Source organism: Corythoichthys intestinalis, chromosome 9, assembly GCF_030265065.1.
Source record: "Corythoichthys intestinalis isolate RoL2023-P3 chromosome 9, ASM3026506v1, whole genome shotgun sequence".
Classification (NCBI taxonomy): domain Eukaryota; kingdom Metazoa; phylum Chordata; class Actinopteri; order Syngnathiformes; family Syngnathidae; genus Corythoichthys; species Corythoichthys intestinalis.
In genome coordinates this window covers 27,135,909-27,150,630 of record NC_080403.1, presented here as the reverse complement: position 1 = coordinate 27,150,630, position 14,722 = coordinate 27,135,909, and the positions used below count along the sequence as shown (strand labels likewise).

The window sequence follows — 14,722 nt, the reverse complement described above, 5'->3', positions numbered from 1 at the left end:
TTTAATTTGAGGCCGCCTGTTTCACTCCGGCCTTTCAGTATAACCAACTTTTCCCAAAGGCTTAAAGTTTCCGTGGGTGACAGGATGACACCTCTGTGATCATGGTGTCAGGCAGTCGAAGAGTGTCTCATTACTTGTTTAAAGCCCCTGCCAAAGCTGCACAGCCACATCCTGGAGGTGTGAAATTACATTTCTGCCCCTGAGATCCCTTCTACCAGGATACTCTACAGAGGACAGCTAATGAAAAGGACTTAGCCGGCGAGTAACGGCAACCTCTTTCTCTCCTGTCTGTTCTGTCCTGTACGGCCAGACGCTGAGCTGTGTGAACCCCGACAACGAGAATAGTCCGGAGATCGCAGTCAAGGTGCTCAACTGTGACACCATTACCCAGGTGAAGGAGAAGATCCTTGACGCCGTGTACAAGAACATGCCTTGCTCCCAGCGACCACGAGCTAATGACATGGACCTAGGTGAGGGTCCTTTAAGCTCAAAATTCCACAACCAGACCTTGTACTCCTCCGATGAAATTACTGTAATTTCTCAAGAGCAGCAATAATGTTCTTGAGTCAAGCCAAACATTTTCCAAATTGCGAGCCATTTTAAAGCAAACTATTGGGTTATCAAAAGCGAAAAAAGTTTCTGCAAAGCTTTAACAGTACTTTATTGTACAATATAAATTGTTTTCACCAAATTCACAATTCTAGTGACTGATATGATGCTACAGTACATGGACGTGAGACCCTTGTTAACACCTCCATCAGGCATGAAACAATTGGTTTTCTCTTCACAACGTAGAGTGGCGTCAAGGCAGGACGGCTCGCGTGGTCCTTCAGGATGAAGACATAACCACCAAGATCGAGGGTGACTGGAAGAGACTCAACACGCTGCTCCACTACCAGGTGGGCGAAAAAAAATCATAGTGGAGAAGCGAACTTAATGAATGGAAAGTGTGTGCTCTACAGTATTTTTTTCTAGTTTATTTAGCTGTCGGTTGGCGACTCAATGTGTATATTTTTCAATCTTTTTAAGTTGTTGCTCAAAAAATTCTCAGTTCACCCATATAATTCATGAAGGGCAAAGCATTATTCAGTTTTATTCATTGCACGCTGACATCTTATTCCTCGGAGTTAAACACAGATGTAAACAGTCAATTCTTCAGTTTTTATGCATAGGTCGGCAGCCTTGGCTGAGGATTTGTGTTTCTTTGTTGGCCAAATGTTGATGTTGACTCACGAATTGGAGCCAAATGAACGCTGGGAGTCACATAAGTTCAAACAAGAAGAAGAAGAAAGACAAAGACAGGAGAGGAAATTACCCTCTCTCATCTGGAAAATGCGTAGTTTTGCTCTTTCAGTTTTTATTGACTAGGAGGGAGAAAGGAGGTTTTATTTTTTTTTATGTACATATTATGCATTTATTTGCAAAAACTGACTATACTTGACATTAAAACTAATCAGCAGCCATTGACGTCAATATAATAAATGGCTGTGAATGTTTTATGAATAAATTGTTTTATTTCAAACGTTATAGAAATGTAAAATTAAATTGGAGGGAAAAACAATGTTAAACAACTAAGGAACAAATGACAACACTTAAATCGTCCACTCTCTGTCAAAAACAAATTCGACGTCTATTGCTGTCAATGACACCGAATTACTTACACATCCATCCGAGTAATCAAGTTAAGAATAGCTGATTTGTGCCTTTCTTTTTAGGATGTAGCCTAATATACACCTGCTATCATTTAGCAACAAGACACACCTAAATCAAACAAAAAGTCCAATGTTACCTTTGATCTTACAGGTGACAGACCGGTGCGTGGTGGCTTTGGTGCCCAAGCAGATGTCGTCATTCAACATTCCCTGCTCGGCCAGCTTTCCAAGGAGTATCAGTAGATATGGTCAGTACTGTCAAAGAAATACAAATGCTATTTGTACCATTTATGGCAAAAGTAGCAGTAGTAGTAACATGGAACTGAGGAACCAATATGATTCAAAATCTATGGTAGAGAGCAACAATCCAACATTGCAGTCAAATCAAGCCATCACTACGTACAGACTATAATAATGTCAGTGTGACCATTCAAAGTGCTACAAATAGGATAGCAAAAATAGTCTTTGAGGAGTAAAAAATAGCTAACAGTCTATCAAACTAACATTTGACCCTGCAGGCGTGGACATCCCCTTCCGGTCCACGCCCACCAGCCCCGACAGTCCCCACTCCCGCGTGCCCATGTTGACCCCGGATCTGGAGAGTGGGGTCAAAGTTTGGCACTTGGTCAAGAACCACGAGCATGGCGATCAGAAGGAGGGCGAGCGAGGCAGCAAAATGGTGTCGGAGATTTACCTTACCAGGCTCCTGGCGACAAAGGCATGTATCACAAATACGTACTGGAGTTCACGTTACTCCTTTCCGTATTTGTATTCATAATCTGCCATTAATTTTAATTTTTAAAATAATTACAAAAGAAAAGTAATGTTGAACTTCCATGTTTAAATTGTTGTATTTTCTAAGTATTCTCTATTTCTTGCACATTTCCATTGTATTTATCTCATTGTACTACTGAATAATTTTTGGTTTAATTTTATCGAAAAAAAAAAATATATATATATATATATATATACATATATATATATATATATTTTATATTTATTCTTATCCATTCAATTAATGCCAATGTGTTTAACACTATTACTTTTTAAATCAAATTGTACAAATAACCGTAAAACATTTTGAGTAAGTACAGTATTTTAATATAAATATTTTGATTCCAACTACCACCATGAATGTATTATATCAGGGGTCCCCAAACTACGGCCCGCCTCCACATTTGGTCCGGGCCCCTGAACAATACCTGAGAGTATTTATTTTATTTTTTTTTTACAGTGTTTTTTTATAGTTTATTTCCTGGATTTTTTCTGTGAAGAACCCATAGAGGGTTATTTGGTTATTATCTATTTAATTATCAGTGTTGTTTATTATTATTACTATATATTATACCGTATTGGCCCGAATATAAGAGGGTGTTTTTTTGCATTGAAATAAGACTCAAAAAGCGGGAGTCGTCTTATATTCGGGGTCTAGACATTACACCCATTTACGACGCTAGATGGTGCCAGATATCATTGAAACGAATGCTGAACTTTAGGAGTAATGTTCTGTCATGACAGACTCTCAAGTTTAACCAGTTTGCATTATTTTATTGCAATGTTTTTCCTTATTCAGATTTGTTTCAAGACTACAGTTACATTTAGACCTAACTTTCATGGTTAATGTAGTTTTTGCAATTTTGTTGTTTTATCACAATAGATTGGTTTATTTACATTTCAAAAACCAGAAGCCATTCATTTACGAATGTGATTGCACTTTAGTTTACATATTTAAATGTTCAGATATTAAGATTTGAATGAGGCAAAGTAACATGCTTTTCCCCTCAAATATATTGTTATAATCATTTGTTTCAGATGTACTTTAATTATTTTCTGTATAAAAATAATTTGGTATTCAAAAAGTCTTTTTTTCAAACTTGAGACTTGAAAAAGGGGGTCGTCTTATAATCAGGGGCGTCTTATATTCGGGCCAATACGGTATCATATTATATTGTATTTTATTATATTATTATTTTTATTTTATTTACTTTTGTTACGTGAAGAATCAAGAAAGGGTTATTTGATTGTGGCTCTCTGGAAAACAATAAATTTTTACATTTAGGCACTCCTGCAATCGTCACACTTTTTCTGTTACAAACTGACCCCGGCCCCTCATCAGAGAAGGGAAAAGTTATGTGGCCCTCACAGGAAAAAGTTTGGGGACCCCTGTGTTATATAGTCAATATAGTAGGAAGCCACTCGGATATGCAAATTGGAGAAACAAAAAACTGTTATTAAAAAGATTAAATTTAGCTGTAATACAAAATATTGCGCAAAAATAATGTTAAACCCAAATTACTTAAAAAAAAGAAAAGTTTGGGGAAAAAAAACAAAAATTAATGTGTTAAACTTTAATTTCACCTCTATTGCCACTATACCCGCTCTCAGCGAAGCACTACTTTTTGTATTAACTTTCCATCATTGATGCTGTTACAATTTGGTATAACTAAATTTTCAAGGAAAAAAAACAGTATGTATTGATGATTAAAGAGTTAACACTGAGCTAATGTTGTCTTCAGGGCACACTGCAGAAATTTGTGGACGACCTATTCGAGACGCTCTTCAGCACAGTGTGCCGAGGAACAGCCCTGCCGCTAGCCATCAAATACATGTTTGACTTTCTGGACGAGCAGGCCGACAGACATGGCATCTACGACATGGACGTCCGCCATACTTGGAAGAGCAACTGGTGAGTGGAGTGTTTTCTAAAGTAGCTTCCAATCAAATATCTTCATCAAAGCAAATGTATCAACAGCAGGAGCACCTCTTTGCTGCTGTGCTACATCTTATTTACATGCACAGACGATACCAACAGCTCATTTGCTTGCTCACATTAAGCTCTAATAAATATAAATGTTTACATTTCACTCATCTCCACAAACTTCTCCAGCGAAGGATTGTGAATTTCAAAACATGGTTACATGAATACTAGGGATGTCCCGATCTCATATTTTTCTACCCGAGTCTGAGCCACCTGATTTTGACAATCTGCCGACACTGAGTCCAGATCAGATGCCGAAAAAAAAGTAGGGTTGTTCCGATCATGTTTTTTTGCTCCCGATCCGATCCCGATCGTTTTAGTTTGAGTCAGAGGTTGCGCTAGACATTTTCGTTGTCTGTCATTTTGACTGACAGGGTCATAAAAATCCAGTCATAATCTATTTTTACGAGTCACTTAAATTTTTAAAATGATAATGATGACATATTCAATAGTATTTAGTTTTCATTCATTTTTAATTAATATTGTAACGCTTGCTTGGCGGCAAAAAATTAGACACTTTTCTCCCTCTTTTTACTCTGCTTACCGCCAACACCAACAAAACAACTCCACTCCCAAAGAAAAAGGAGGCAACTATATAGACCCCAATCACCAACGTCACACAATCTTAATTGTGGTTGTCAGCCCAAAATCTTCTAAATATATATTAAATGCATCTTACCAGATATAAAATGACTACTACATAGTCTGTGGATCGTTTGGTGCCCAGATTTCTTGTCGAATTACAGCAGTCCATCTCGTTGTCCTCTTCGGGTCTCTCAGAATACGGTAGAACTTCAAGTCTCTCCGTCTATCTTCTCTGTCACTGCAACCAACCGCCACACACTTCTTCGCCATTTTGATTATTAATGTTAACGAGCAGAAAAACACGCCGTAATAGGAGGCATGTACGTAGCGGTAATGTGTAAACACGACGAGCTGACGGACAATATGGCTGCTCCAGTCAGGGGGCGGAGTTGTGACGTCATGTGATTGGGGTCTATAGACAAGTTTCCTGAGCGAAATACGGGCGCCGCCATCTTGGAAAATGTCTGCTTTGCACTTCCGGTCCGGTCGAGTAGCAATGTATTGACGACGATAAAACTACGAAATCAAGCCAGAGCAACCCATGGAATCTTCAAAAATTGATTCAGCACGACCTAGATGACACGTAGATGAGATTGGATGGCAGTTCGTGTCACTTCGTTGATCATTCGTGGACAAAATTATTAACAACGGTCAGCCTGTGTTAACGTGAGGAATGGATTGATACTACGGCCATTAGTGACCAAAATGTGGTGAAATTACAAGTTATATTACATTTGCCGACTGCAGAAGGGCTGACATGGATTGTTTTGTTACAAGGAAATGCTACAAGGTTATGTACATATGATGTAAACACAAATAGTATGTCATTCTTCTTTTTATTGCAGGCATTGATCGCAATAAAACATTTAGACATGATTCAATTTCTTGTTTTATTTAAAACGATTGGTGCACTCCAAAACAGGTCAATAAATCACATTTATAAAAGTATTGCAAAAATAGCATACGAGAATGTGATATCAGACTGCAGAGCTCCGGAGCCTCGTGAACAAATAGCGACATCACGGAGGCCCTCGGCGGCATTTAGATGTGCTTTTTTCCCGTCCTCGGTAATTCCAGCTCCAATAGCATATATTTAAAGATGCTACCGTTCACAAGTTCGTAGTTGGATCACGGCGATCTCGGCGAACCACCGTCTGTCACAATTCCTGCCTCTCTCGGCCTCTCCCGGGAGTCGAGCTGTCATCATCATTGTGGAACGCAAACGATATATGTTCGATATATGTCCATCAACGTACAAGTCAAGTTGTCCTCTTTTATAACAGCATTTCCCAGCTATAAATAAACGAATAAAAACTTGTAACACTTGGATTTATGCGGTGCATTCAAACACGATTAGCAACAGGCGGCTAGCAGCAGTAGCAGAAGCTAGTTGTTGTAAAAATGATAAAACTTCGTAATTACAATCATCGTAATATCAATAGCAAAGGCAACAAGTCGTTTCATGCGCCAGATTTTAGGTTTCGTATTTTTAGAGCACATTACCTTCCATAACAGCGGGGGTATGACTGCAGGAGCTGTCAGTTTTGTACATCTCCTTCCCTCCCACCTGTATGACGAGTACGAGCACCCATGGTTTGGAAATCGACATGGTACGAAGCATGGAGGCCTTGGCTTGGTTCTCCACCCGCCTACATCAAAATAACATTCCCGGGATCTTGTATAAAGACCTTCCAACTTCGATTCCACCGCCATTGACTTCAACGGTAAACAGGCGGAAACGGAAGGGGAAGGAAGACATAAGGAAGTAAACCGGAAGTACCTCGGAAACTTGTCTATACACAGGCGACAATCTAGTCCACCAATTGGATGACGCGCTGGCACACCGGGTGCACCAATAAGAACCTCACGTTGATGTGTCAATCACGGTGCTGCCGCCAGACCACGGTGACGCTACAATATTCTGACAGAATAGCCAACGACGTCATGCATTAAGAGAGACAATAGCTAATTAATATGCCACCCTGTGGTCTGGGGTGTGAATTGCAACCTGTCAAAATGACGGACGGACTTCAGTTTTTTCCGTCACCGTTTTAAAAAAACGGTCAACGACGGAAAATATTCGGTTAACGCGACCCCTGGTTTGAGTATCTGCCGATCCCGATATTTCCCGATCCGATTGCTTTTTTTATCTCCCGATTCAATTCCAATAATTCCCGATAATTTTCCCGATCATATACATTTTAGCAATGCATTAAGAAAAAAATGAATAAAACTCAATTCAATTGCTCCAAGTGACTTTTTTTATTGTCCAACATGACATTGTTCCACTGCTTTGGATCAAAACAAAGCTTATCAGCACTGTGCCATAAAATATGTAAACAACAAACATGTAAACTAAAACACTGAGTGCAGAATAGTGCAATAACAAAAATCTTCAAAAGAGGTAGTTTACCTACTTACTAGGCTTAAAAGTGACATCACAATAAATGGCAGGGGAGGATGTTTGTTGTTATTATGAACCAATCTTTAAACCAAAACTAAAGACTCTGGATGAGTGTAAGATATTTTGTCTGTAACGTTAAATACAATTAGAAAAAATCCGATATTTTTTTGCCGATTCTGATACTTTGAAAATGACGTGATCGGACCCGATCGATCGGCATCGACATCTCTAAAAAAAGATTTCTTTTTTTGTTGTTGTAATTTTTATTTAAACAAAAGTTCCAAATCTATTTTACAGTACTGTACTTTTTACAGGACTTCCTCATGATACGATACGATTTTCGATTCAAAGCTCACGATAACGATGATCTGACGATATGGCGATACAACGATTATCGATACATTGGTCAGGAAATCATTCTAGGATATTCTACAAACAACTAATGAACAGAAAAACAAGCTTCTGCTGTGAATTGGAATGAGTTTATCACTTGTAGACGTCCATTCATTCGCTGCCATCCTCCCACTTCAAACGCATTGAATGTCTATGGCCATCAGTGACAGCCAATGCCAGGCAATGAGGTCATTTTGGGCTATTTAAGGTCATTTACCTGTTGATTTTCGGTTACTTCCTGTTGATTTTGGTGTATGTTTTGGGTCCCTTTCTGTTTATTTTGAGTTACAGAACAGGAAGTGACCTGGTAATCACCCGAATCAATAGGCAGTGACTCCAACTCAACAGGAAATGACCTGTAAATGTCCCAAAATGAACAGCAAGTGACCTGTAAATGTCCTGAAAATTGGACAGAATAACTGTAAATGCTCTGGTTTCAAATGCACAAACATTCCCAGTCTAAATGATTGGGCGTCGAGCCCCATCAATGCAGCCTTATAGTTAACCGAGACATTATTATGGTGGAAAATTTTGGTAGCAACTTGTTGGTTCCCTTTTTTTTTTTTTTTTTTTTTAAACAGTGACACCTTTTGAAAACAATATCTCGATTCTTGTGAGGAGCATATCGATAACCTTTTGGGATACAAAGTATCACGATATATCACCATTTTGATATTTTGTCACACCCCTAACATAAACTACACTATATATATAAATTTAAATTAGGTTTGTGATACATTGCGATATTATATTGCAATATTAAAACTAAAAGAATTTTCACCAAATGAATACTTCCGTTTGGGATAGGCCTGAACAATATTGGAAAAAGTTAAGATTGCGATATATATTGCCAAGGCTCCACACTTACTTTTTGCACTTTTTTCTTAAGGTGCACCAGCACAAAACATTTCATCATTGCATCACCTTTAACGCCATACTTTTAATCACGCTCCATAACATTTATATGAGTGTGTCCACTCAAATTTACTCAGCTCACGCTGCAGAGAACAGACTCTCACTTACACAATGAGTTGCCACAGACGGGTACTGCTCGTGTAACAAGCTAAATGATGATGAACACTTTTGTGCCTTTGATCATAGAGTTACTAGAGACTTTGCTGTTAGGATCAAAGCTACTAACTTGTCAATCATCATTAACTTTAGTACCAAATTCAAGCTGCACTGTTCAGAAGGAGGGAGGGTGAGAGGCTGTACGAGCATGAAAACATAAATCTATTTTTTTTAGTTAAAACCCTAATCCTTTTTATGCTATTCCAATCCTCTGAAAAATGGCGTGATTGGCCCAATTTCTGATCACGTGATCAGATCGTGACATCTCTAATGAATACTGTTCTTTTCTTGGCTTTTGCTAACCAATTATACCACTCAACTATTGTTTGCACTCACTGTCATTTCACACTACCTCTATCTTTATTCCTAGCCTTCCCCTGCGCTTCTGGGTGAACGTGATCAAGAACCCGCAGTTTGTCTTTGACATTCACAAGAGCAGCATCACGGATGCCTGCTTGTCTGTGGTGGCCCAGACCTTCATGGATTCTTGCTCCACTTCTGAGCACCGTCTAGGCAAAGATTCACCCTCCACCAAGCTACTCTATGCCAAGGACATCCCACACTACAAAAGCTGGGTAGAAAGGTAGAATAATTTATTTGAGTGACTGCATATGTTGATGAGCAGTTTGTAAATAAAAGAGTAGGGAAATCATTCCAAGGCATGATTGTGACATGCATTATGATCATTTACTCAGCAGAGTCAAATTAAAAATGAATGCAGCCCATTTGGCATTGTTTGACTTATTTAAGACATTGGTTTTATGAATGCTTCAGCATGATTTTTATTCTTGGTGTTTGCTTGATATGTAAAACGAGTTACACAAACCGATTTTTACATCGTAATTAAAACAACAACAAAAGACATACAATTTATGTTCCTGAATAGGGGGGCGAAGCGAATAGCTTGGGCGATCTGCAACATGAAAGACCACATGAGGATCTAGAGCCACATGCGGTCTTTCATGCTTCTCCTACGGCTTATTATAAACTTGCAATTAAAAAAAAATGCAAAAGTAAAATGTTTTCTCTATAACAGCTGATGTAACATAATTTGTTAACAGGTTTACTTAAAATTAAAAATAATAATAAAAAGATATGCTTTGTTATTTTCAATTTACCGCAATTTTCGCACTATAAGCCGCCACCCACCAAGTTTGACACAAAAACGGCATTTGTTCAAAGATAAGCCGCACTAGACTATAAGCCGCAGCTGTCCTCACTGCATTATGAGATATTTACACCAAAATATATTAACCAGTAACAATCTACTTGACAGCGGCATCATTGTCATAAGACCAAATGAACCACCATGAAGCTTTGAACAAATTGGCTGCAAAGCTTCTTGCTTCAAGAAGCATCATTTGGCCATCACTGCTCCCTTAAGGGAGACAGTCAACCTCTGCTGCCACCTGCTGTCAACACTGTTGTTGTCCAACATGCCTCCATACATGCATTGCAGCACTACAGATGTAAATAACAGTTAAAATTCCTGTTCTGTGCTATTTATTCTTCAGTTATTGTTCCAGTTGTTTCATTAATTGCTAGTTATGGTATTTGGTCACACTTTATGACTTTATGACTGACAGTGGCGCCATAAGACTGTCATTAGACAATCAGCATTATGATATGACACTGTCATCTGCATAAATGAATGCTTATAACAGACGTCATTTAGTGTTATATGGAAAATCATAACACTTTTGAATAGATGTAAAAGATCCGAGCTGGACATAAATGGTAAATGGTGTTATACTTATATAGCGCTTTTCCACCTTTCAAAAGTCAGTGACATAATTTGCCAGATGACACTTAATGACATCTGTCATAAGCATTCAGTAATGCCCGTGACAGTGCCATGTCAAAATGATGACAGTCTTACGACACCACTGTCAAATAAAGTGTTACCTACTAACCCAAATAAATCAACAAATAAGTTGTACTGGACTATAAGCCGCAGGATTCAAAATGAAGGAAAAAAGTAGCGGCTTATAGTCTGAAAACTCCAGTAGTTAAAATAATTATTTGTGGCTTCGAGTGAGATTTTTTTTTTTCAGTGAAAGACTGTCTAAATCTAAGGTTGCCAAACCCTGGACGAGTAAATGCCCAAAATAAAAGGCACTGAGTGTACTATGATGAGACCCAACTCCGACTAAAATGTCAATGTCTCTGATTACGGATCTTATTCTGTCAGATTGCTACTCAAATTTTAATAGCTATCTTCTTGATACTGCTGCCACTTGATCTATGGTACAGTATTTGCAGTATATTATTAAGTCATAAAAAAAGTAATGGTTATATCTCCGTTCAGCAACAGAAAGTTGATACATCGGTTATATACTGATACCAACTTAAGCGATTCTATTACGTGTGTATGTTTTAGGTACTTATGTTTCTGATTAAAAAAAAAAAAATAGAAAGAAAGTGTGCTTGGTTTTAATGCCAAAGGTATAGATAAAATGCAATTACACAATCCTATGTCTAAAAACAGTACGCACCAATGAGTGAATTCCCAATCATCCCACTCTAGCGCCTCCAATGTAATACAGCCACTGTGGCTGCATACTGCTTTCAGTGCTTTGGCTGATTTGATGGGGAAGACTGGTCATGTGTGACACGAAACGTGTGCGTCTCCTCTTTCAGGTACTATGCTGACATTAACCGCCTGCCAGCCATCAGTGATCAGGACATGAATGCCTATCTGGCTGAGCAGGCACGCCTCCACTCCAGCGAGTTCAATGCGCTCAGTGCCCTCCACGAGATCTACAGCTATGTCAGCAAATACAGCCAGGAGGTGAGGACAAAAAACAATGATGATGGAACTCTTTCACCGTTGTGCCATCTACGCAACTATAGACACTGACCTTAGTCATCGTTCAACCTTGGACAAAACATGAAGGCCATATACGCGGACTATCTTCTATATAAACAACACCCACTTTACGACTGTGTTAGCTTCGGTCAGTGATAAATTAGGGTGCATTCTGACCTGTGTGCAATTTCGATGAAAGCATTCATCGTAGGAATGGGAGTCAAGTCCATCGTAAACCAAGGGATGCCTGCATAGTGAAAACTATACACAGTCGATTTTCACCTACAGCGGGGCAGATAAGTATTTAGTCAACCACTAATTTTGCAAGTTCTCCCACTTGAAAATATTAGAGAGGCCTGTAATTGTCAACATGGGTAAACCTCAACCATGAGAGACAGAATGTGAACAAAAAACATTGTGTGAAAAAAATCATTGTTTTTAAAGAATTTATTTGCAAATCATGGTGGAAAATAAATATTTGGTCAATACCAAAAGTTCATCTCAATACTTTGTTATATACCCTTTGTTGGCAATAAAGGAGGCCAAACGTTTTCTGTAACTCTTAACAAGCTTTTCACACACTGTTGCTGGTATTTTGGCCCATTCCTCCATGCAGATCTCCTCTAGAGCAGTGATGTTTTGGGGGTGTCGTTGGGCAACACGGACATTAAACTCCCTCCACAGATTTTCTATGGAGTTGAGATCTGGAGACTGGCTAGGCCACTCCAGGACCTTGAAATGCTTCTTACGAAGTCACTCCTTTGTTGCCCTGGCTGTGTGTTTGGGATCATTGTCATGCTGAAAGACCCAGCCACGTCTCATCTTCAATGCCCATGCTGATGGAAGGAGATCTTCACTCAAAATCTCTCGATATATGGCCCCATTCATTGTTTCCTTTACACAGATCAGTCGTCCTGGACCCTTTGCAGAAAAACAGCCCAAAAGCATGATGTTTCCACCCCCATGCTTCACAGTGGGTATGGTGTTCTTCGGATGCAATTCAGTATTCTTTCTCCTCCAAACACGAGAACCTGTGTTTCTACCAAAAAGTTCCATTTTGGTTTCATTTGACCATAACAACTACTCCCAGTCCTCTTCTGGATCATCCAAATGCTCTCTAGCGAACCACAGACGGGCCTGGGCGTGTACTTTCTTCAGCAGGGGGACACGTCTGGCAGTGCAGGATTTGAGCCCCTGGCGGCGCATTGTGTTACTGATAGTAACCTTTGTTACTCTGGTCCCGGCTCTCTGTAGGTCATTAACTAGGTCCCCCAGTGTGGTTCTGGGATTTTTGCTCACCGTTCTTGTTATCATTTTGACGCCACGGGGTGAGATCTTGCATGGAGCCCCAGATCGAGGGAGATTATCAGTGGTCTTGTATGTCTTCCATTTTCTACTAATTGCTCCCACAGTTGATTTCTTTACACCAAGCGTTTTACCTATTGCAGATTCAGTCTTCCCAGCCTGGTGCAGGTCAACAATTTTGTCTCTGGTGTCCTTCGACAGCTCTTTGGTCTTGGCCATAGTGGAGTTTGGAGTGTGACCGACTGAGATTGTGGACAGGTGTCTTTTATACCGATAATGCGTTAAAACAGGTGCCATTAATACAAGTAATGAGTGGTGCCTCGTTAGACCTCGTTAGACCTCTTTGACAGCCAGAAATCTTGCTTGTTTGTAGGTGACCAAATATTTATTTTCCACTCTAATTTAGAAATAAATTCTTTAAAAATTAAACAATGTGATTTTCTGTTTTTTTTCCACATTCTGTCTCTCATGGTTGAGGTTTACCCATGTTGACAATTATAGGCCTCTCTAATCTTTTCAAGGAGGATAACTTGTACATTTGGTGGTTGACTAAATACTTTTTTGCCCCTCTGTAAATATTGATCAAAAGGAATTTGCCTTTGTGAAGCTTCAAACATGCTCTCAAAGGAAAGTGGCCCTCAACTTATGGTTTAACAGCAGGTTCAACTAGGGGCTTCCACAATGATCCTCAATCAAAATAATTAACAACTATCTTGGTGATCGACTGACATAACTTAAAAATATACCTGAAAATTGCCCATATTCTCTAATTTCAACCTCATTACATTAAATATTCTCTGATTTCTGCCATCCTAGGTGAAAGCGAATTGATTATCCTTGTAAGTAATCAAAAGAACATATTATATAAGATCTGCTTTTCCTTTGGAAGACAATAAAATAGTATTTACTGTCCAGTTTTTTTTCAGCGCAGTTTGTAGTTCCAGTACACACTTACAATGAAAATTTTAAGGTGACATATAACAGCAAATAAGATATTCTTTAAGAGCCCTTTAGACAAGTTTCTGAGTGAAATATGGATGGCGCCATCTTGGAAAATTTTGGACAACACGATTCCATTTCTTGTTTTATTTAAAAAGACTGGTACATGTACAAAACAAAACTTAAAGTTGCTGCAGTTAAAAAGCGATCGAGCTGAAGGTCCGCCGCGAATCAAGCCACCGCCTCCAGTCCCAGCCTCTCGGCCGCCCCCGGGTAGTACGATGTAGTCTCGAAATATGTCCATAAACATACAGTAAGTGTTGCTGTGAGGCCAAGGGCGTAGGTTTGGTCTTTATATTAGTAGGGACGATATAACAGCAAAACCTGCATGTACACTTTTTGCTGGGGACGGGACATTAATAAGACCAAACATATTTGGTGAATGGGGGTCAGGGCTACATTTCTCACCAATATGAACCTAATTAATTGATAGGCTAAATAATGAATGCAAAATAAATCTGTATTGACCTATACTAACTTTCACACTGCAAATTTATAAAGTCTTAATCTGTTTTTTTTTTTTTAATCTAGTCAAATAATTTTCTCCATCTTTTTTTGTGTGTTAAAGGCTAGTTAACAGATTAATGCGTCAGATTCTTCCAATTTAATATTACTATTTGTTCGTATTGAGCCCATACATCTAAAATTGGTCATTTTTCACATAAATCAAGAAAAAAATTCTTTCAGATAATGTTTTGAACAATAATCTTGAATGAAGAACATCTCTGACAAACACGTTTTCCTTT

The 14,722-nt window shown here is 38.9% G+C and overlaps 1 protein-coding gene and 1 long non-coding RNA gene across 4 annotated transcripts in view; one reads left to right on the top strand and one right to left on the bottom strand.

Annotated features, from left to right (window-relative positions):
* Window positions 1–14,722, top strand: part of LOC130921453 (plexin-A2-like) — a 168,045-nt gene that overhangs the window by 148,636 nt on the left and 4,687 nt on the right. For both annotated transcript variants that reach the window (XM_057845371.1, XM_057845372.1), the window contains 7 exons: window positions 311–470; window positions 796–899; window positions 1,804–1,900; window positions 2,171–2,370; window positions 4,169–4,338; window positions 9,234–9,446; window positions 11,504–11,654. In XM_057845371.1, coding sequence (XP_057701354.1) covers window positions 311–470; window positions 796–899; window positions 1,804–1,900; window positions 2,171–2,370; window positions 4,169–4,338; window positions 9,234–9,446; window positions 11,504–11,654 — 1,095 coding nt within the window. The remainder of the gene's footprint in view (window positions 1–310; window positions 471–795; window positions 900–1,803; window positions 1,901–2,170; window positions 2,371–4,168; window positions 4,339–9,233; window positions 9,447–11,503; window positions 11,655–14,722) is intronic.
* LOC130921455 (uncharacterized) overlaps window positions 697–14,722 on the bottom strand; it is a 57,333-nt gene continuing 43,307 nt past the window's right edge. For both annotated transcript variants that reach the window (XR_009064356.1, XR_009064355.1), the window contains 2 exons: window positions 1,790–1,907; window positions 697–892 (listed from right to left, as the gene is read on the bottom strand). This is a non-coding gene — a long non-coding RNA (uncharacterized LOC130921455). The remainder of the gene's footprint in view (window positions 893–1,789; window positions 1,908–14,722) is intronic.